At 36.6% G+C, this 23,266-nt stretch overlaps 2 protein-coding genes and 2 long non-coding RNA genes across 4 annotated transcripts; 2 read left to right on the top strand and 2 right to left on the bottom strand.

Annotated features, from left to right (window-relative positions):
• LOC6053094 lies at positions 1-22,395 on the bottom strand. Its single transcript, XM_038256976.1, has 3 exons — positions 22,075-22,395; positions 12,535-14,691; positions 1-128 (listed from the first exon to the last, which is right to left on the bottom strand). Exons 2-3 carry the CDS (start codon positions 14,511-14,513, stop codon positions 38-40), a joined length of 2,070 nt encoding a protein of 689 aa, XP_038112904.1. The 5' UTR covers positions 14,514-14,691; positions 22,075-22,395; the 3' UTR covers positions 1-37.
• Positions 1,353-2,942, bottom strand: LOC119767706. Its single transcript, XM_038256979.1, has 2 exons — positions 2,339-2,942; positions 1,353-1,838 (listed from the first exon to the last, which is right to left on the bottom strand). Exons 1-2 carry the CDS (start codon positions 2,735-2,737, stop codon positions 1,827-1,829), a joined length of 411 nt encoding a protein of 136 aa, XP_038112907.1. The 5' UTR covers positions 2,738-2,942; the 3' UTR covers positions 1,353-1,826.
• On the top strand, positions 8,033-9,270 carry LOC119767707. Its single transcript, XR_005277664.1, has 3 exons — positions 8,033-8,276; positions 8,336-8,843; positions 8,904-9,270. It is a non-coding gene; the product is annotated as an uncharacterized LOC119767707 (long non-coding RNA).
• Positions 17,249-20,202, top strand: LOC119767708. The gene is made up of 2 exons (XR_005277665.1): positions 17,249-17,654; positions 19,828-20,202. It is a non-coding gene; the product is annotated as an uncharacterized LOC119767708 (long non-coding RNA).
• Positions 22,396-23,266: the final 871 nt, after the last annotated feature.

The raw sequence follows: 23,266 nt of genomic DNA, 5'->3' as shown, positions 1-23,266 counted from the left end.
TCACGTGTTTACATTTATAATTGCATGCAAATTATATCTATGACACCTTTTTCGTTTCTGTTTCCTCTTCGTCTGATGATGAACTTGCTGGTATAGTAGTGAACCAAGATTCTCGATTTTTTATGGTCCTGAAAAATATGATGAAGAATATTTAAACGCCAATTTTTTAGAGTGTTCATAAAAACAATATATAAAATTATATTTTCCTCAAACGTACCACCCCTTCCTATTTGACAACACCCCAAATTTTCACCTTTTTCCCAAAAAAATGTTTAAAAAACACTCTTTTTATCACAGACTAGTATAGATATTTTAATGCAATCTATATGGCATCAGATGGATATTGGAGATTATATTCGATAAAAAAAATGCTATTCAATTCGATAAATTCTGATCTATCGCCAAAAAGAAAAGGTACCCATGTTACTCCCACATTTTTAGTGGAGGTAAAATAGACACTAGGGTGTAATAACAACATCAGTTTTCCAGCACAGCTATTTTTGGAACGATTGGTTCAGTACTAGCACAGAAAACAGATGTATATCATTGAACAAACAGCATTGAAAAACGTGTGTAAAAATTCAAACCAAAATACGTTGAAAAGAGCTATGGTGTGCACCATCCGCCTAGATAGCGCCACTTCCAAAATCATGATGGCCTACAGTAGCAGAACGTTGGACCATCTAATCACTGCATAAAACATTCCGTACGAACGACATCAGACTAATGTCTGACTGCCCTTCATCAGAGGGTTGTAATTTTACGCGCCAAAGAAGGTAAACAAAACGAAATCGGACATAACATGTGTAAAGGGACTATTTTAAGTTGTCGCTTGAAAAATAATTTTTGAATGAATTTTCTGTTATGGTTTCGTTAATGTTAATGCATTTTTGCATTATTTTTAGTCAACTGGAATTAAACAGAAGTGAATTTTATATTTAAACGAGATTAACATTTATTTTCTTTCGAAATTATTGAGCCTTTTTAATTGTTAAGTCAAGTATTCTCAGCCGCGACGATGGCGCCGCCAAGCGTATCCTGCACACTCTAATTTCTTTGATGCAAGATTGTATGCAACGCATTTTTATTAGTTTACACGGTTTACACACAAGTTAGAACCAAGATGTACATCTGTTCTCTGTGCTAGGGTGCTCTGAAAAAATGACCCCCTGCTCCACAAGCGGAAAACGGTTTTTTGGGTTATTTTAAGCATCTGTGCAAATTTTTAGCGAAATTAGTTGAGATTAACCCATTGATACCCGAGCCTAAAGTTGGTGAAAAAAATGTTTTTCATACAAAAATTACTTTTTTAAATCGTTAATAACTATTCCGGACCAAGTTTTACAGCTTTGGTATGTTCTTCAAAGTTGTAGAGCATTAAATTTTCAATAAGAATCTCACTTTTGAGAATATTTGGATGGAAGTTGCGCATAGTGCAGATCAAACCGTAAGCAAGTTGAGTTTTCCATACATTTTTTTCAATTTTTCCCATACAAACTTCACTTTCGAGTATCAATGGGTAAATGTTGACCAATTTTGCTCATATTTGGCCCAGAGTCCTAAAATAGCTCAAGGAACAATAACCAGCTTTTTTTTATTCTAAACTTATTTTTATTAGGTCCTCTTAGGTGCTACGACCAGGTTAGGACCGAGGATCGATCAACTTCTTATATATAATAGACATCAAAAACAACTCCATAGACACCATACTTGGAGATCATGTAACTGACGAGGGTTACTTGGTCCAAGCGGGTCTTGCAGGTCTTAAACTTGCCGATGTATTCGGAGAAAATGCCCCACAGCTCAGTCGAACTGTACTCCCCGGCTTACTTTTCCGTGGCTCCACCGTCTCGGGAGCCACCTTGCCTGCTTCCTGCGGGTCGAGGACGATCCTTCGATTTTCCGTCCGGAACTGCACCCGGCAGCGGAGGGAACTCCACCAGCGTGAACGCCGGAACTGCTGAACTCTGCTTCTCCGCCTTCCTTGCCGGCGGTTTTGGTTTCGACGCCTGCTGTCGCCGCTGGATGAAATCCGTACGCTTGGGGCAGCTGCGGTCCGTAGCTTCGTTGGCACACCGCTTTGGCTGGGCTTCCTGGACTTCGCACTCGTCCGTCTTGTGGGGACCCCCACAGTTGTTGCACCTCCCTTTGAGGTGACAGTTCCTGGTTCCATGACCCAGAAGCAAGCAGTTCCTGCACTGAGTCACGTTCGGCCGCTTGATGGCATGCACCTCCACAGCATCTATGTTGTGCGATTCCTTGAGGTTCTTCTTGACGAATTCAGGTGAGCCGGTGGAAGTTCTCTGACGACGACGCGGAGTTGCCGCTTGCTTTGTTTCTCGTGGGTATAGAATTCCACTTTGTTCGCAATCAAGTGGGTCCGCGCGGTTTCGAAACGGTACTCTGAGATACACAGCATTTTGATCCCAAACGGAGTCAGCTTGTAACTTGGCTTGGTGATGCACGTCAACATTACACTCCTCAGCTTGCCGAAGCTCATATTCTTTACCAACAGAGGAGGTGGTTTCTTGGCCACTGGAACCGGTGGGACGCTTCCTTTCATGGCTGGGATACCATTGTTGTTGTTGTTCTCCGCCAGCGGGCTGAACTTGTTGTTGTAGAGAAGATTCTCCTCTGGGCCATTCCCGACAACGGCTCCGTCGCTGGTCTTCCTCCGCTTCCCCGTTCCGTTTACGGAACGAAATTCGTCCCCATCGGAGAGTTCTTTCACCTCCATCCGTAAGCACTTTGCCTCGCCACGAAAACAGCAGAAAAAACAACCGCTGTCTCCGGCTGTCAGACGAAAACTGAACAATAATTAGCTTGTGGAGCAAGGTTTTGAGAAAAAGTCCCATATTCTGGGCACCCTATTCAGTACCCACTTTGCGCAAAGCGATTAAATTTTACATAGAAATTTGTATGGAAAAACCATTTATTTTTATTTCTGATATATAAACAACCCACGTTTCACGCTATATCAAAACCGGATGCATATTCGGATGCTCTGGAAGGTGCTCTACAACTTTCCCGAAGAGAGTATCGTGCTAACTTGCTCCTGAAAGAAGATACAGCCTCCTCATAACTCGTCTGAAACGTTCATACACAAATTAATGTATCGAGGTTTTTAAGCGAAGATGGCGTTCGAATGGTGAACGCCCGAAATATCAAAATCACGCAGTGGTACCAACATTACGGAAAAAGTGTGCCATGGCATGACAGTCACATTTTTTTCTAATAATGGTGCTACTGCGCGATTTTGACATTTCGGGCGTTCACCATTCGAAAGCCAACTCCGCTTAAAAACCTGGATTGAGAATGTACATGTATACAGCAATTCCCCACGAAAACAGCATGATTCAAAAAAAAAATTTCTCCGATCGGGAAATAATTAGACCCGTATTTTTTTATTTGGCCATTACGGTTAGAGAGCCTGGAGCTTATTAGAGAACGGCCATCTCAAAACAAAAATACCAATCGAAGCACGAGAACTGTCAAACGGAGGTACCAATCGAGCAGAAGAAATTTCAGTTGGCGTTCAATCGATGGGAAGTATTGTAATTTGGGTGATTTATATTTTATTCCAAAATGTGCAAAACACACATGGCAGTAGTGACCTGTTTTCACTAGAGAGCCTGGAGCTTATTAGAGAACGGCCATCTCAAAACAAAAGTACCAATCGAAGCACGAGAACTGTCAAACGGAGGTACCAATCGAGCAGAAGAAATTTCAGTTGGCGTTCAATCGATGGGAAGTATTATAATTTGGGTGATTTATATTTCATTCGAAAATGTGCAAAACACAAATTGCAAACAAAACAATTTAGATTTTCTTTTTCAATTTTCATTTTGATTTGGTTCGTAAACTCATTATGTCGATGCGTGTTAATGCCGCTCAAAAATGGTCAGTTTCGAGCGCTAAGAACTTCGTGTGAAATTTTTGCAAACGCAGCATCTCATTTTAGATTTACACCAACCATAAACTATGTTTAAACTCAGTTTGTGTTGGTTCAATTAGGTACTAAAGCCCTATGTAAATTTTTATGTACAACGGTAAAAAACACGATCAAAAACCATTTCTGATCACTTTTTTTCATTTTAATGCAAAAAAAAATAATAATGACAAGACAACATTTTTTCGATGGATCAACTATGGTCCCCTTGAAACGAGCTGTCAAGTAGGAGCTTTTCTGTCAAGAAGGACGGTGAGGTTAATTTTTCAAAATTGATTTAAAAATCCATTTTAAACTTTTTGTGGTCGTACAAAGGGTCATTGTACTCAGAAAAATAAGCTTTATCACTGTAAACAATAATATTAGAAATCTAAGCTTCATTTTAGGACCCAATTGACTGATCAAAAGATAATCTGAAAAGAGTCACGCAGGTGCTTTGACAACTGCAGTGCACTATGGGCCATCTCCATACAAACAGGCGGCCAAATTATTTTTTTGCTTTTTAAATGTTTTTTTGATACAAATTTAGGTAATTGTATGGTATTGAAATGATATACGTCGATTTTTATGACTTTTCATGTTTTTCAATAGTTGATTGTTTATAATAAATAGTCTTTTCATACATTTGCAAGTGAAACAGAATTGCATATATATTATATTGCAAGTTTATATTATTAAATTATGGATAAGCTCCCACCCCACTTTAAGGACACAACCCCTCCCTCCTCTTTCTTTCACCCCGCCCCCCTCTCCTCCTCCCCAACCAACAAATTTTTGTTAAGCGTAATAAATTCATTTTAAGTCAAATATTTATTATTTCCTGCTGTGTGTTTCTTTTTGTGAGTCCATGCCGTATAACTTGAGACCACCCCCATCCCCCTCCCACCCTTATGGGCATAAATTGCGAATATTTTAATTGTTAAATCAAATAACAGAAAAATTAATTTTATCCACAATATTAATTATGAAGTAAAACGATAAAATACAAACCATATTCTTAAAATTCATTTGATTATAGAGTTTGTGACAGCTACAGGATATGTTAAAGGTACTTTTTATGATGTTTTGTACTAACCAACATAGAACTTAAATGTGGATCAGTTTCATGGATTGATCGCAGAAATTCATCATGCTAAGTCAACATTTTGCTGAATACTTTTTTCGGTATCAAACTGAGATTCTCCAGTTTCGCTTGAGAAACTTCGGTACGAATACCTTATTTTGACTAAGGTACTCAATTTTAAATGTAGGCTACAGAAAATTCCAATTAAGTCATTTCGAACTTCTTGAAACCAGGTACACTCAACCCCCGGTGGTTGGTCACTTTTTCGTTTGACACTTTTTTAGTTTGTACCCCGTTGGTTGGTCAAAGTCAAACTAAAAAGTGACGAACTGTCACTTTTTACACGGCGCTTACGCACACTATCAAAACAAACGTTTGGTAGTGTGTGTGAACTCCGTGTAAAATGGGTGTCAAACTAAAACGTGACCCCGTTCGTTTGACAACAGTTGGTGTCAAACCATCGGGGTTTGAGTGTATTGATTTTTGAAGCGACGATGCCCACGAAGTAGGTAGCAAAGCAAGTGAAATAAACGGGCGCATATGTAGATTGCAGCAAATTTTGATAAAACGTAAATGTTCAAAATGGCATATCTCCGAAAACGCAAAAAATCGCAGGCTGGAAATTTCAGCAATGTTAGATTATAATCCAATCTTTCAAGTGATCTTAGTTTCATGTTTAGCATCGGTTAGCAAAAAAAAGTACTCGATTAACAAACACAAAAAAATATGATTTGTTAAAAAATGCTCCAATTATTCGATGAAAACTTCAGTTTTTGGTTTGGAAACAACATTTTATCTATTAATAGTTTCAAAGCTTATCTCATTACCTTTCCAACGATGTATATTTGTCCTAATAAAACATTTAAAATGGCTGAGCTATGTTAAAATTAAACAATCAGCCTTTTTTACGAAAAACGCTTGTTTTTTACTCCATTTTTTGACTTTCAGCTTGCGTATCTCCGTAATGAACAAACTTAGAGCTTTGAAAATTTGGATTTTTCTTAGTTAGAATGTTTACTTTCGAGAATAATAATAATAATATTTGGAGAAGGTCACTTTTTTGAAACTTGGCCACCCAATGTACCATAGTGCGACGTTCCGCTTGAAGAGCAGGAGAATGTGCCAAACAGCGAACGAGAATGCATTCTCGTTCGCTGTTTGGCACATTCTCCTGCTCTTCAAGCGGAACGTCGCCCCGGCCGATGGACGCAGCACTTGGCACATTCTCCAGCTTCCGCAGCGGCAACATGCCCGGAACGTGCTCCAACTCCTTCAGCAAAATCTTTCCTTGTCCGGTGGACGCAGCACTGCACAGGCTCGTTCGCTTTTTGGCACATTCTCCAGCTCCCGCAGCGGAGATCTGTCGCGTCCAGTAGGTACTTTTTGCTGCAAACCAGCGGTACAAAGATTTGTTTTCAATGTACTCATAATATACTAAAAAATCAACCAAAATAACATACCTGCTAGTAGAACTTGCCATCCGCATAGCCGATATAATCCGCTGCTGAGGTCGCAAACACCGGCAGTATCTTGTGATTCTGCGAAGTATCCACATAAATTCTACACATTTTACATTTAGAAGCTGCAACTAAAACTCTTTTCACTTTTGAAACCAAGAAAAAATCATGTTTACGCTTCGCGATGTTTATAAATAAACGCCGCCATATTGCACAAGTTGTTCGGTAGCTTTTTTCAGGCCATCGCCGGGGCCCTGATAAAAAACATACCTGGCAGCAATGGCAAGCGATTCGAAGAAGAAGATAAACAAAAACAAAACGCGCAGTATGGGATTTGACAGCGCGCATTTGCCGAAAGTGCGGCGCGTCGTTTCGAGGCTGATATGCCGCGTGTCTTTTTCGGGAATACCGGCAATAGTGAAGAATATCGAAAATCTGATTTTCCAAGGGCGTGGGAATACCTTAAAATAAAACCATGGCAATACCAAATTTGGTATTAAAGCAATGTTCAAAAATCCAGAAGACCTCAACTTGGTATTGAAATGGTTTTATTTTGAGGTATTATTTTACCTTTGGAATAACATGGTTTGGTATTGTTGTGCCCTTTCACATACAAGACCTTGGTATGATTTCATGGTATTTTACCATCTATTACTGGGCAACCAAGGGCACATTTGGTCCCTGTTATTTGCCCAAGTAATACCAAAATTTGGTATTCCCGTGTTATTTACCCCTGCTCGGGAACAGGCAGGCAGGCAGGCGAGCAAGCTCGTGAGAAAGTTTGAACCTGAGAGAGAGCACGTGCGTGTACGGAATGGAAATAAACATCGTTGGTAGGTAGCCCCTTACATCTGGCCGCGCAAAAATGGTCAGTTTCGGGAGCTAATAAGGCGTCATCCATAAAGTATGTCACGGTCTGAGCAAGTGTGACATTGCATGTTATAAGTATAGGAAAAGCGTGACAAAATGTGTGTGTGTGTGTGTGTGTGTGTGTGTGTGTGTGTGTGTGTGTGTGTGTGTGTGTGTGTGTGTGTGTGTGTGTGTGTGTGTGTGTGTGTGTGTGTGTGTGCGTATTCCCCTTGGTGCTCAAAATTCTTGCCAAGTTTTCTCGGCACTGGCTGATCTGATTTGAGTCAAACAAGTTGCATTCCCGAGCAGGGGTAAATAACACGGGAATACCATATTTTGGTATTACTTGGCATAATAACAAATACCAAAATGTGCCCTTGGTTGCCCAGTAATAGATGATATAATACCATGAAATCATACCAAAATACTGTATGGGGAAGACCAAAGCAATACCAAACCGTGCCATTCCAAGGGCAAATGAATACCAGACAATATTAACTTTCCGGGTAAATACACACAAAAAAATATTACTGTAATGGCAAAAGTAACTTACTGTTGAAATAAAAAGTGGTCAAAATTTGCTCCATTAAAAGTTTTTTTTCTTATTTTGAATATGAAAACTTTTACTGCTACAGTTTTTGAAAATCTCAATGCTAACTGATTTAAAAGTTTTTAACTTTTAATTCGACTACATAATTTCTTTCATTTCGTCGTTCTCGTGTAACCGTGTACGCCTAAGTATAAAATGTAAACAAACATTTTGGTAGTGCCGGTGGTGAGTGAGTTGTCCACGAAGCGAATCAAATCCGGACGCAGCCACAGCCAGGAGTCGGACGCGGACACAGCAGCGGAAGGTGGGTGGTGCCGGTGCGGGACGAGGTCGGGGGGAAAGTTGGTTTTCGAAAAAGGACAAGGCCAGCTTCCTGCAGGACCTGCAGCTGTTTCACGACCGGAGTTGGTAAGAAGGAAGCTTGGGTGTTTGGTGGCGTTTGTGATTAATTTTGTTTGTTTTTGTAGGACGCAGTTTATGCGGTTGCCGAAGATCGGAGGTCGGGATGTGGATTTGCACCGGTTGTATTCGGTGGTGGTGGCCAGGTGGACGAATTGAAGTTGAAGCAGATTTACATCCGCTTTTCGAACAAGTACGATAAAGTAAATTTTAACGGTGAGGAGAAGGATCCGACGGAAGAGGGAAACGACGAGATGCGCCATAATCGGAGGGGGTCAGCGCGGATGTTGCACTCGGTGCCGGCGGTTTACGACCATCAGCAGCATTATGTGCCGGAAGTGATGACGGGACAGTGTGGGATGTCCTGAGGGTCCGCAGTCCATTTCTCGTTGCGGGACATGTTTGACGATTATTACCTAAACATCCAGGAGAACAGTTTGCACCAGTTCTGGATGGACCGTCTGTACGAAAGCCGCAAGTCCTGGAGTTGACGTACTCGGATTACTTCCAGAGGTTGGAGCGAGATTCGACGAACCTGATCAAGAACATCTACCTGGAATACCGAAGAAGTCACCGGTGAGTATTGAGAATGTGCTCAGTGTCTCACCAATTTCATTTACTTTCAAACTCTTTCAGCAACTACCGCCCACAAACGCAGCTTCAGCGGGATGAACTTTGACGGCGAGTTGGAACATCTGTGTCATTCTCGAAGGAGGACGAAGTGATCGGGAATTATCCGTTCAGGCGTTTTACTTCCCAGCCGGAAAACGTCGACTTCCCTTCCCGAATCAACAACCAATGGCCAACTCCGCTAAGCCTGTCCTGATGATGGCCGGCAACGAGACCACCCTGTTCTCTACATCGCTGTCGCGCTCCAAAATGAAGGCCGCGATGTTGCTGCCCAACGAAACGTCCATCCGTAACCTGCTCAGCATGGGGCCTTCGGACGTGACTGGTTCGGTTCAACTTGGACGCGGAAGTTAGCCTACCATAAGCAGATGCGTTGAATCCAAAAAAAAACTGAAGCAACTGTTTTAATATTAAAATATTGAAATAAAATCCATCACATTTTTCGAAAATCATCACTATAATGTTAAATGTTATTTATTCATGCCATAAAAAGTTTCTTCTTAAATCAAAAGCAAAAAACTTTTACCGATACAACGATTTTGTTCCAGAAATGCATGGTAGTATCAACAACTTTCCAACTTTTAAATTAAAAAGTTTGAACTTTCTACGAATATTCACCAACGCGAACTTTTAATCCAACGAACGATCTTTTTAAATTTAGAGTATTTTTTCTTTGTGTGTATAAATCTCATTGGACAAAAAAAAAACAGAGAGAATTTTCTATAGGATTACAACGAGAATTCAATTTGGCTAATGGGATTTCAATGAGAAATGGGTAGAATTTTGATGCTAAAGTAAAGCAAAGTAATCCACTTTAACGACCCCCGGGTCTTTTGTGGTCTCTGTTGCAAGTTTCTGCTCATTTCTAGGCGTCCGAAGGTTATGTGTGGTGAGTCACCCAAAACCTCTTTTACGCAAATGGACCGACGTTTTACTTCCCCATCCGATAGAAGGCGTGGTCAGGCAAATCTCGTCTCGAAAAATGCCACCGGGTCCGTCTGGGATTGAACCCAGGCCATACTGGGATTCAGAGGCTACCACGCTAACCACTAAAACACCGGACCTGGCTTTTTTGATGCTACAATATTTAAATCCTTCGAACAGGCAGGAAAACGAAGTCTTGCTTGGAGAGCCAAAAAATATCAGGTAAAGAAAACTAGAGGAATACTGGAATCGAACTCATGACAGGTAAGGTGCAGACACCATTTTAGCTACCCGTTCTCCAACTGAGCTATCAACGCTTGTTGAAAACGAGCTGCTGCTGCATCAACATGTTTTAGCTGCAGGCAAAAATATCAAGAAATTCAAAGAAAGAGAAACAAACTAAACCAGAACGAGAAAGGCTATAGCCCAGGCAGCGTGGCATTTTTCGTGGGATTTTCGAGGATGCATGATTCCATCTGAATAGGATTCAACACAAATCTAATATTAAAAGGATTTTAGAACGAAGTTCGAATACCACATGCATACCAACATTTTGGTATTGAAAGAGTTATTTCATCAAATTAACAAAGATTGACATTATTTTTTTGAGTTTATCGATTATGACGCAAAAGGCACACAATGTTAAATAAAATCCATTCTAAAATTTAAATTTTTTCACGTTAAACCTATTGTTGTCGTAAAGTTAATCGTCTAAATATATAAATGTTCTTCTTATCATTTTCAAATGTATCAGCATACTTTTAAGAATGTTAAACTTTATTTAAAATAGATTTTTTTATGAATCACTTTTATTTTATAATATGTTTATTTATGATACCTATACAATACCAATGTATAGTATTCCCTAATTTATAAAGACCATCAAATGACTTTTTTAGACCAAAATAAAATAGTTGGCTTTCATTTGGAGTAGATTTGCGTTTTAAAGTATGTAGGTAAGTAACAGTATGTCAAAATTCGACATTTTCTTAAAAATTGCCCAATAACAAATCAATACCAAAATTTGCTATCATACCACAGATTGGTATTAACTTACACTTTAGACATTTTTTCAAGGGCTCGCGAAAACCAAAATTTGGTATTGATACCATTGAATGGTATTTTTTTGCATTTCCCTTGTTATTTACCCATGCTCGGGTTCGATCTGGTTTGGTGCCCCATACAAAAAAAGCACCCAGGCCATTCTGGGGTTTAGAGGCTACCACGCTAACCACTAAACCACCGGACCCCATACTGCACTATTGAATTGTTTGAAGATCCGATAAGTAGTTCAAAAGTTACGTATATAAAACTGTCAGAGTTGCGAATCGGGTGCTGGAATTGTGATGCCAGATCTCCCTTATCTATAAGAAAACTATGTCCGGATTCATCATCCGACCCATTGTTGGTTAGGTAATCGAAAGACCTTTCCAATGAGTCAAAAACATTGAAGATCTGGCAACCCTGTCTCAAGTTATGACCACTTGAGTGATATTTATGCACTTTTTTGAAGCCGGATCTCACTTAAATGCATGTAAACTATGTCCGGATTCATCATCCGATCCATCGTTGGTTAGGTTATCAAAAGACCTTTCCAATGAGTTCAAAACATTGAAAATCTGGCAACCCTGTCTCAAGTTATGACCACTTAAGTGATATTTATGTACATTTTTTTAATGCCAAAGCTATCCGGACATAGCTTCCGACCCATCGTTGGTTAGCCTTTCTCATGAGTCCAAAACATTGAAGATCTGGCAACGCTCAGTCTCAAGTTATGACGCTTAAGTGACATTTGTATATTTTTTTTATTGAGAAATAGATGGAATTTGTGTCCAAACCCATCATATCACCAAATGTTGGTAAAAAGTGAGGAAGGTTCCAACCACATAGGTGGATTAGGGGTTCCCGTGGTCAAAATGAGCTCAAATTTGGAATTTAGCCTAGTGATAGGTCAATCTTTGATTTCAGGGGGTGGAATTTGGACCACCCTAATGTACATGGAAAAGAAAATCTGAATAAATATAAATTAAAAAAAACATTTTAAACATTGCACAAACTTTTTCAAACAATCTAACTTTCGATAAAGCTTATTTAAGAATCTAGAAATAAACAACATTTGCGTGGTTTTGTCAATAATTTACATTTTTGCTCATAATTGGAAAAATACAATGAATTCAAACATAGTTTTCGGTATGGTGATATGTTTTTTGACGTCTTTTATAAGACCCTTGCCTTATAGTTGGTCTAAATCCATACTAAAGCTGAAATCCATTCTGCCACCCCCCCCCCCCTACCCCAGCCCATACACACATGCACACAGACGGAGTTCATTTTTCGATTCTGAGTCGATAGGTATACGTGAGGTGGGTCTACGAACTTTATGTGAAAAGATCATTTCTGGAGCAACACGAGAAAAGGGCGGATAAGCATTTTGACAGCTGGAACTATTTTGCAAATTCCGGGCCAACAGGTAACTTATTCACAAAACTCGAAATGTTAAACAATAGCTGGCTTTCCCAGCTACCGTTTTACACTGTGCGTTTTGTTAAATAAATACCTGTTGGCTCGGAATTTGCAAAATAGTGCTGGCTGTCAAAATGCTTATGCGCCCTTTTCAAATGTTGCTCCAGATTTTTAGAGTAGGATTGTAGCCTTACCTCAGTGAGGAAGGCAAAATAATAAATTTTGAACTTTAACAAATTTTTATACTTACGGCAACTTTTTATTTGTGTTCGTCGGCAGTGTGGAAGATACACGATAATAATTTTGTTGGTCTTCTTCATTTTCTGGCATTTTTCGTTGTAGAGTCATAGTCTCTTGTGGTGCATCATCAATTTCTTCCTCTAAATAATAACGAGAACTGTGAGCAGATTTACAATTTTCACATTCACTTAAATATTCGTCATCCAAGCTGTTGTCGTTTGTTAAGAAGTGCTTTTTAGAATTATCGCAACGGACTGAAGTTACTAGCGGCGGGGTTTCCTTCGTTCCTGTTGTTTTGACGCTTCCCATTCCGGAAGATTCATTCATAAGGCTGTTTGTTGAAGTTGCCATTGTGGACTTTTTATAACATAATGAATTTTCATGCCTTTGTTTGGTCATCTTTTGAGACATTGCCAGTTTAGTTGCAGAGTCAACCGCGCATTGTTCTAATGACTTGAATGTTTCTGGTAAAAGTGGTGATGGTATATTGATTACCGACGGTATTTTGCTTACTACTTCTGTAAGCATATTTTGGCTGCGAGAATTTGCTTTAGTGTACTCTTTGGACAACGTATGACATTTACCGGTTTTGGTACTTCTTTCGAGATTACTGTGTTGTTGGAAAGCAGATTTACGAGAGTTGTAGTTTTTCATATAATCTGTTTTATTATGTACAACATTTCTTGGCAATGATTTCGTACAACTAGTTTCGGATGCTTTGAAGACTCCATTTAATTCGCTCGCATGTATTGAAAATTTGGCATTCTCTTTTGTCGGTTTGGAAATGGTATGAATTTTTGAGTTACTGTAATATGAATTATGGCTTAGTCTCGTTGAAGCACCACTATATTTATACTGCTTAGGTGGAAGTTCTGGATTCTGCTCCATACATGTTTTATGTTTTGGGAATTCTTCATTATTGATTGATGAACTTCTTTGGATGACTTCAATGTTCATGGATATATCAACACCTGCTTTAACACGGCCATGGTTTATATCAACTGCACGAGACATGTTTGAGTCTTCCTTTACTAAAGGTACAATTGATTTGGCAACATAGTCGAGCCCTTGTTCCGAAGTTTTTTCCTTACCAATTATTGCCTCTGCATCAAGTTTCGGTTTGCAATAACTGTTTTTAGAGAAATCTTTTTTTATACTTCCATCGTAATATCTGACATTTTTTGATAAATTGCCTTTACTTCGCATGCCATGTGTGGAATGGCACTGCTTCGTTCTACATGCAGATCCTTCATAGTTTGATAATTCATTATTTTTTGTTGGTCTGAAAGTGGTTTGTTTCATAGGGGTTTTAATATTATATGTTCCTTTCACGTTAGATGTAGCTAAATCCATTTCATTGATGAGAGTCTGATCTATTCCAACTGCGTAAGACGATATATTGGATATTGGCGTATGCTTTACTGGGCATTGGCAAGAAAGTCTCTTTACTCCATTAAAAGTCAAATCAATAAAGTTATTTTTATTTACGTACTCATTTGTACATAAGGTATTGTTTACATCGTCCACCGTAGAGTCTAATGTGTTTTTTGATGAGCCTTGAATTTGTCCCTCGACAGAGAAATGTTTAGGAATTGTTCTGTGATACTGCTTGCCTGTTGAGCGCAATTCTATTGATGATGGTTCTACGTGGTTTCCAACGTTGTTCTTTAAATCATCATGTTTTATTGAAGAGATAGTAGCACGACTCTCAACGCTGTCAATTTCTCCTATTATGTCTTTCGGATCCTCTCCATTTAGAGTTGCTCTCGAGGAACATGGAATTAGTGTGCTAGTATAACTTCGAGCCTCTTTAGAGTTTAACATCCCGTCTTGCTGCACATTCGGAATTCTTAAATCGCAATTTTGGTTTGTACACAAATTAGATGCACCTGCTGTTATATTGTAATTTATAGTGGGAAATGACATGTTCAATTCGTGATTTGATTTAAAGTCATTTGCTCTGTGCACTACTCTGGATGATCTAGACATTATATTTGAATCTGGTTCAGTGTTACAGCTATGATTCTCTCCTGAGGCCGTAGCACTAGAGTTTTCTCCATTATTTATATTAATGTTTATCAAATTGGTAGTGCTTGCAGCAACATTTCAACCTGCATTGGCCTCCATTAGAGCTATTGGATATTGACAAAGATTGGATGATGCAACACTGTGAACGAATTTCAAAACAAAAAACAAGCTTGAAGTTATGTTTTACATACCGTTATTAGGGGTGACATTTGGTCTGGTGGGTGAGATTGTACATGAGTAAATAACAAGGAAAATGGGTAATAATACCTTTCTCGGGTATCAATACCAAGTTTTGATATTTCTGAATCCTTTAAGGATTAAGGATTATTAAGAGCTAAATCTGGTATCATACCAATTTAAGTTATTGTTTTGATATTGCAAAATTGCATAATTTGTCATTTTTTTTAATTCTTTGTCCTCTATCTTAACCTGCACCCTAACTGGCTCAATCGGCCTTGACATCACGGAGCTGTGCGTCTATTTATACACAGAAAAAAAAAGTTGGATTTTGGAATATTGAAAATTTGGTAGGTTGAATATTACCTCTATTTTTAAGTAATATTACATTAAAAAATGTGTAAAAATGTGAACCTGATGAATATTCATCAAAAACTGATGAAAATTCATCATTTTCTGGGGTAAAATTTATCATTTTTTTACCACAAAATCTGTCACTATTTTCTGATGAATATTACCATCATTTTTTTTCTGTGTAGATCCGCAATCTATTGTTCTTCGTCTTGATGGTAGATGATGATCTCCTGGGGGTCTTGTTGGAAAAGTCTTCCTTCCTTCCTTCACTCATTGTGGTGTGGTTAGTTGGTCATCTTCCATTCAATTCAATTCTTTATTTATACATGTAGAGTAAGGACTGCTCCTTTTCAATTAATACAATTAGAGTTCAAAAGTGTATAGTTCTTCTTATTAGCCATATAGCTTTGCCAACTTAATCACTAACAGCTCTTGTTAATTTCTCATGCCAAACCAGTTTATACATTTTTCGGAACTCAATCGGTGAATGTATATTTTTGATAGAGAGAGGAAGCTGGTTCCAATTAGCAATGCCCCTAACAGAAAAGCTTTCAAGATTTGTCCCACACAGAAAAAAATGATGGTAATATTCATCAGGAAATGGTGACAGATTTTGTGGCAAAAAAATGATGAATTTTACCTCAGAAAATGATGAATTTTCATCAGTTTTTGATGAATATTCATCAGGTTCACATTTTTACACATTTTTTTAGCAACCTACCAAATTTTCAACATTCCAAAATTCAACTTTTTTTTTTCTCTGCAGATAATCAAAACTAACGAAACTGAATGGAACAACTATGCTACAAGCACAGAGAACAGATGTATATCATTGAACAAACAGCATTGAAAAACGTGTGTAAAAATTCAAACCATAATACGTTGAAAAGAGCTAGGGTGTGCACCATCCGTCTAGATAGCGCCACTTCCAAAATCATGATGGCCTACACAGAAAAAAAATGATGGTAATATTCATCAGGAAATGGTGACAGATTTTGTGGCTAAAAAAATGATGAATTTTACCCCAGAAAACGATGAATTTTCATCAGTTTTTGATGAATATTCATCAGGTTCACATTTTTACACATTTTTTATGTAATATTACTAAAAAAAGGTAATATTCAACCTACCAAATTTTCAACATTCCAAAATTCAACTTTTTTTTCTGTGTACAGTAGCAGAACGTTGGACCATCTAATCACTGCATAAAACATTCCGTACGAACGACATCAGACCAATGTCTGACTGTCCTTCATCAGAGGTTGCAATCAAGTCCGAACAAGATCAACTGAAAAGAACTGTCAAACTGTTTGCGTCGACGACAGGGATGGTATTTTCTCGTTTCCTCGCCGATGGCGAGGGCTTTTAAATATCGTCCCTCGCTCAAATCATAAAATTTTCGGCGTTCTCCCAAAACTGCATCAAGAGAGCGAAGCGAAAACGACGCCGATGAAATAGCGAGCAACGAACAAACCGATGCGTGAGACGGAAAAAAATCTCTCACACGGCCAGTCCAATCGCTCAAAAAGCAAGAGAAAGAGCAATCGTGAAATTCTATCGCCCGTAAGCGCTGTAGAAATGAGTTCATTTGTGTGCGTGAGCTCCAGTGTATGTATACAGCAATTTAGTGTGCGTGTCTCTCCGGTTGGAACGATAGTTCCATCGAAACCAGCGATACGGTATTTCTCGTCGGTTCGTTGGGCTTTCGATATTCGCGATAGCAAGCCGACTATCACTCGGCTGCGAAAGAGAAGAGAAATTTGAAGAGACGAGGAAGGCACCGAAATATGCATCAATGATAGTGCGATGGTGATGGTTTACCTACCCTGGTCGACGATAATCGACGTCGAATTGAAGGGAAATCGATGGAAAAAAACAATGTTGGATATCGATATCGAAACGGTAAAATCAAAACCGCGCAACAGCTTGTACGACGTGCGACATTTTTCAAACAGGGTGGTTATAATACCCCTGTTTGAAAAATGTCGCACGTCGTACGAGCTGTCGCGCGGTTTTGATTTTACCGTTTCGATATCGATTGGTCGAAAGGACGACAAACGTACGACAAACACTTGACATGACCGACATTGTTTTTCCATCGATTTTCCTTCAATTTGAAGTCAAGATTTTCGTCGACGCAGTTTGACAGTTCTCTCAGTTGGACTTGTTTGGACATGATCAAATCAGAGAAACTTTGAATCGATTCGAACCAGTTTTACGTTGCAGTAAGGTTTCGTGTGGATTTTGGCCGGTTGATTGGCAAGTTGTGTTCCTTTTTTACCGGAAAGTTTCGGTCGGAGTGGGCGAGCGGCTTTATCATAACAATATATTCCAGATTTCCTGATTTCGGCCTTCGTGATGGTGGAGGAGGAGGAGAACGGGTCCCATCGTTGCTCCAGCGGGCCTTGCCGGAAGACGGGAGGGAAAGGAACCGGTCTGCGATCGAGGAAGCGGATTGGCGTTTAACTTTCCGCTGGAGGTGGCGGTGCGTGCCATACCCAAGGAGGAGGAGGATCAAACGGCATGTAATTGATGAGGCGGCGTTTCTGATCCGCCGGAGGTTTTTATACGGTGAGTTGTTTTTGAAACGATAGAGGGGGCAAGAGTATTGAATTCCTTTCTCTATGGAGGGGGTGTGCCTCCCATTTGAAAAATAAATGAGGACGATGAAAATGTGCGTGGGGGAGGGGAGGGAAGGGGGGAAAATTATCAAAAATTCTAAACAACAAAATTCTTTTTCTTTCATTTCTCAAACTTTTCAATTTTACAAATAAAGTATGATTTCATTTGAAAATAAAATAAAATTAAAATAATATAATTATTACATTTCTTCAATACAATTCAATTCTGTTTATTTCTTTAGTAATCTTGGTTATCTTTAAACAATAGTTTTTATAATAAATTATAAAATTATAAAATTGTAAAATTATAAAATTATAAAATTATAAAATTATAAAATTATAAAATTATAAAATAATAAAATTATAAAATTATAAAATTATAAAATTATAAAATTATAAAATTATAAAATTATAAAATTATAAAATTATAAAATTATAAAATTATAAAATTATAAAATTATAAAATTATAAAATTATAAAATTATAAAATTATAAAATTATAAAATTATAAAATTATAAAATTATAAAATTATAAAATTATAAAATTATAAAATTATAAAATTATCAAATTATAAAATTATAAAATTATAAAATTATAAAATTATAAAATTATAAAATTTTAATATTATAAAATTATAAAATTATAAAATTATAAAATTATAAAATTATAAAATTATAAAATTATAAAATTATAAAATTATAAAATTATAAAATTATAAAATTATAAAATTATAAAATTATAAAATTATAAAATTATAAAATTATAAAATTATAAAATTATAAAATTATAAAATTATAAAATTATAAAATTATAAAATTATAAAATTATAAAATTATAAAATTATAAAATTATAAAATTATAAAATTATAAAATTATAAAATTATAAAATTATAAAATTATAAAATTATAAAATTATAAAATTATAAAATTATAAAATTATAAAATTATAAAATTATAAAATTATAAAATTATAAAATTATAAAATTATAAAATTATAAAATTATAAAATTATAAAATTATAAAATTATAAAATTATAAAATTATAAAATTATAAAATTATAAAATTATAAAATTATAAAATTATAAAATTATAAAATTATAAAATTATAAAATTATAAAATTATAAAATTATAAAATTATAAAATTATAAAATTATAAAATTATAAAATTATAAAATTATAAAATTATAAAATTATAAAATTATAAAATTATAAAATTATAAAATTATAAAATTATAAAATTATAAAATTATAAAATTATAAAATTATAAAATTATAAAATTATAAAATTATAAAATTATAAAATTATAAAATTATAAAATTATAAAATTATAAAATTATAAAATTATAAAATTATAAAATTATAAAATTATAAAATTATAAAATTATAAAATTATAAAATTATAAAATTATAAAATTATAAAATTATAAAATTATAAAATTATAAAATTATAAAATTATAAAATTATAAAATTATAAAATTATAAAATTATAAAATTATAAAATTATAAAATTATAAAATTATAAAATTATAAAATAATCAAACTATAAAATTAGATTCTACAAATCTTAAACTCCTAAATTTTCAAAACTTATTATTCTTTAAATTCTTGATTTTATAAACTATTTTTAAAAATATCAAAGAATTTATTTTTATAATAAAATTATTCTGATATTTTAAATTTTAACGATTCTAACATTCAAACATTTCAATTGTTCAAAAGCTTTAAAATTTATTGCTTCATTACAAGGACTTAATTGTCCCAAGAAACACATGTACTTTAAATAAAAAAAAACAAGATTCTCCATACATATGTTGATTTTTATCTGAAATTTAAAATGCTTGATTTTTTTTGTCTTAAAGTATTTTTTTGTCTTTTTTCCTAAACATTTTCATGTTCAAATTGGCTACATTTTTTTATTTTTTAACACTGAAAGTTGAATTTTACAATTAACGTTATTAAATTTACAGTTCTTCAAAGGTTTTTGAATATTCCACATTTACATAATTTATGAATTTTCGCAGAATTTTTGAGTATGATATCTGTCATGAGATTTCTTTTTTTAACAAAACTTTAGTTATGTTTTGGATGATTCAGCCGAATGACGTAATCTTTTTTCAGGTAACCAAAAATATTCCAATCAGATCCTGCTGACAACCCAGCGTCTCTGTTTTGTCCCACGGAACGGAAGCTGTAACGATCGCAAAAACACCTGCACCGGACACTTCCGGTAAACTGATGTTGTCCCGTACTCCGGTGGCCATCAATCCGTGGGAAATAAACGGAAGCAAACTCGAAAAGATGGCTGACAAAGTCCGGCCAAGATGCCGAAGTGACGAGATGAGCTGAAAGGCCAACCGGAAGACAACGCCAAAAAACCACTTAAAGATCGCGATACACAACATCTAAAATTAATGAATGTATATGAAATTTAGTGAAAAAGTTTAATTTACAGAAAATATACAATACATCTAAAAATAATTTAAAAATAAAAAATGTCTATTTTTACCGCAACCTAACCTAATAAAAACGAAAAAAAAACAGCACACGACAAAGGCACGACAACCTAAATAACAAAACCGTGCGACGTCGGTCGAATGTCGTACGACAATGTCGCACAATTTCGATGATCGATCGCACGACAAATACGACATTTTGGTGCAAAAACGTATGACATTCGCGCGACGTCGTACGGTTGCACGGACGACAAACGACGGACGTCCGACGGACTTTTCAGTCAGGGACCCCGTTCGCACGGGCGAGTTATAGCCGGTTTTAACGAATAAGTTATAACCAGCCTGATGGCAAGATTGTCAAATTGTATGTATGGACCGCGATACTCACATTGGTTGGACCGTGGACCCCGCTATTTGGTCGCTTTACCCCTCTGGCGCTCAATATAGGGTAAAAGGGCCAGCAAATGTGCAATTGAAAAAAAGTTTTTTTAGTGAAGAAAACATTTTAAATTTTGTTTTTGATGAATAATTTTGAATATGTTTTGTCAAACAATAAATAACTAGAAAAAATAAAATATTATCCAGCCTTTTGAGGACGAAGTCAATCGTTCTCATTTTTTAACGTTAACTTATTAACATATTTTAGTGTTAAATGTCAATATTCCAAGAAGATAATGTCCAGCTTGTGACGATAAACTACTTTACCTTTACTTAGAAATCGAATCCAGAAGGGAAACGATAACCAGCTATGTTGGTCCGCACCGGGTTCTGAACTCCCATTTACGAGGCGGAAAGGTTACCGCATAGCTCGGTCCTTACAAAAAAATTAACTAGGCAATAAATAACAACTTCAAATTACAAACCTAAATATTAAATAAACTTATTTTCAAATTAACTCATAAATGGCCTGTATACCCTATTTTGTGCAACCAGTTTATGGAGAGTTCACCCTATATAGACTGTCAAAAGCGAGGTTCACTTTTTGACAAGCTTGCCACCAGTCTGGTTATAACCAAGTTAAAACCAAGCCGTTCACACGAGCCCGAAACTAAGCCCGAAAGGTTTTAACGGTTTAACTATTTTGACAGATCACAGCAAGCCGTGATTATTTAGTGTTGTCATTTATTTTCATTTTTTTTTTACGGTGATACGGAATGATCTTGAGAATCGTGGCCACCACTAGCGTGCACAGGGTGGGGCAACATGGGGCAGTTGCCCCACCATCCTCAGAAATTTGTTCTAAAATGGCTAAGGGGGTGTCCATAAACGACGAAATTTTCAAAACTCTCATATTGTTGCCCCACCTTCCTTGAGGATCTGGGCACGCTAGTGCTCTAAACCTCTTTTACGCTAATGGACCGACGTTTTACTTCCCCATCCGATAGAAGGTATATCGGGTAAATCCCGTCTCGAAAAATGCCACCGGGTCCGTCTGGGATTGAACCCAGACCATACTGGGGTGAGAGGCTACCACGCTAATCACTGCGCCACCGGACCCGGCAAAAATACAATTTAGGCTATGAACTTACCAGCAACAGCGCCGCCTCGAGTAAGCACGCTAATGTATGCTACTTACTGGCCAAAAAGATCAAATTTAATTCACTTTCGATCATAATTTCTATTTTGCGACTTTGCGATTTTGTAAAAACTTGAGAATTTCATTTAAAAAAAACTCTAAAACAGAGAAAATGCAGGCCAAATTTCAAATTGTTTGCAAATTACGAAAATTTGAGTATTATTTTTTTAAATAATTAATGGTAATAAGAGCAAGCCATTTCAGCCTGGTATCCGATACCGTTGGTTACTTTGTTGACAAACGTTAAATGCTTTGAAGCACTTTTTCAAGGTCGTAAATAGTCGCCAGTTATAACGCTTTACAATTAATTACTCTTAGGAAATCAATAAAACTTACCTTACAGTGCAAGTATTTGAAGATTCTGCCATAGCTAAAGCAATTGCCTCTTCGTATGGCGGTGGTGCATCTCTCCTGGTAAAATAACTACCAGGCGGTTTCCAAAACTGGTAATGAGTTGTTCCGTGTTCGTAGGAATAATCCATCGTTCCAGCTCCTATGTAACCAATGTTTCCACCGATGTAGCCAATGCTCTCCATACTACGCTGATCATCCATCGCCAGTTGATTTTCCTGCGCTTGTGTCTTTCTTTGCCGCAGTCGGTTGACAAGAAAAAAAAGAAGCGTTATCAGCAGTGTTACGGTTACCCCACAGGTCATCAGTCACATGCCAAAATCGTAACTTTTATCTGAATTTATAGTTAGTGTATCATCAAGGCAAATAAATTCACAGCATGATGCTCCAAGCTGGAATGATTTGCAGTCATGCGGTGGAGTACATAGAACAGCCTTGCAAGCTTTGGGTAGGCCGTTATCACATAAACACAGCCGGCAAACATCGGATCCAGGTGGAACGTAGTGAGCATCTAAAAATAAGCAATGAAACCATAATAATTATAATTGTTTGCAAACATTATGTAGTCAGACAGAAATAAACGCCCTCTACAATAAACAATTTGATGTAAATAAGGATGCAACAAAATGGGTCCATGTTGAACAGCCCGGGAGCATGTTGACAGCTCCCATACAAACTGAGCGTACCCCGTTTTGTGGGCCCAGTGGGCCTAAGATGGCGGCCTTCGATATTATCTAGCCAAATTTTTGAAAATGGCGAATAGTTTAATTAAATATAATTTTTGCCTTGTTTTGGTTTAAAACGACAAAATAAGCATTATGGAATCATTTTCTTTAAAAACTTGTTTAGAGATACGCCACGTTCAAATATTAGTCTAGAACTGTTGAAGTGAGCGTGCCACAAAAGCCGTCACGAAAAAAAAGTTTGCTATGCAAATTTTGAGTTGCGTATTTGATGGGCGTACTCCGACGAGGCCCACTTGCCATCTGTCGGTGGATACGCGCAACTCACGAAAACTGTCATGTTAGGGGACGGTTGATGTTGAATCAATTTCAGGGCAAGATTCCCAAAGTGCATTAATCTCGATTTTGAATTGCTCAATGACTAGCCTTTCAGGCCTTTGATGAAACATTTAATAAGTTTATTTATTGCATTGTAACATATAAACAATTTAGAA

This window comes from Culex quinquefasciatus, chromosome 2, assembly GCF_015732765.1.
Source record: "Culex quinquefasciatus strain JHB chromosome 2, VPISU_Cqui_1.0_pri_paternal, whole genome shotgun sequence".
Classification (NCBI taxonomy): Eukaryota; Metazoa; Arthropoda; class Insecta; order Diptera; family Culicidae; genus Culex; species Culex quinquefasciatus.
This window is presented reverse-complemented; position numbering and strand designations above follow the sequence as displayed.

Bases quoted from the DNA above. Each gene is read 5' to 3' on its own strand.
- LOC119767706 (XM_038256979.1), bottom strand. From the start codon at position 2,737: ATGGAGGTGAAAGAACTCTCCGATGGGGACGAATTTCGTTCCGTAAAC.
- LOC6053094 (XM_038256976.1), bottom strand. From the start codon at position 14,513: ATGTCTAGATCATCCAGAGTAGTGCACAGAGCAAATGACTTTAAATCA. The intron at 129-12,534 runs GTAAGTATAAAA...CATATTTTTCAG, and splicing joins AACACAAATAAAAAGTTGCC to GACCATAAAAAATCGAGAAT.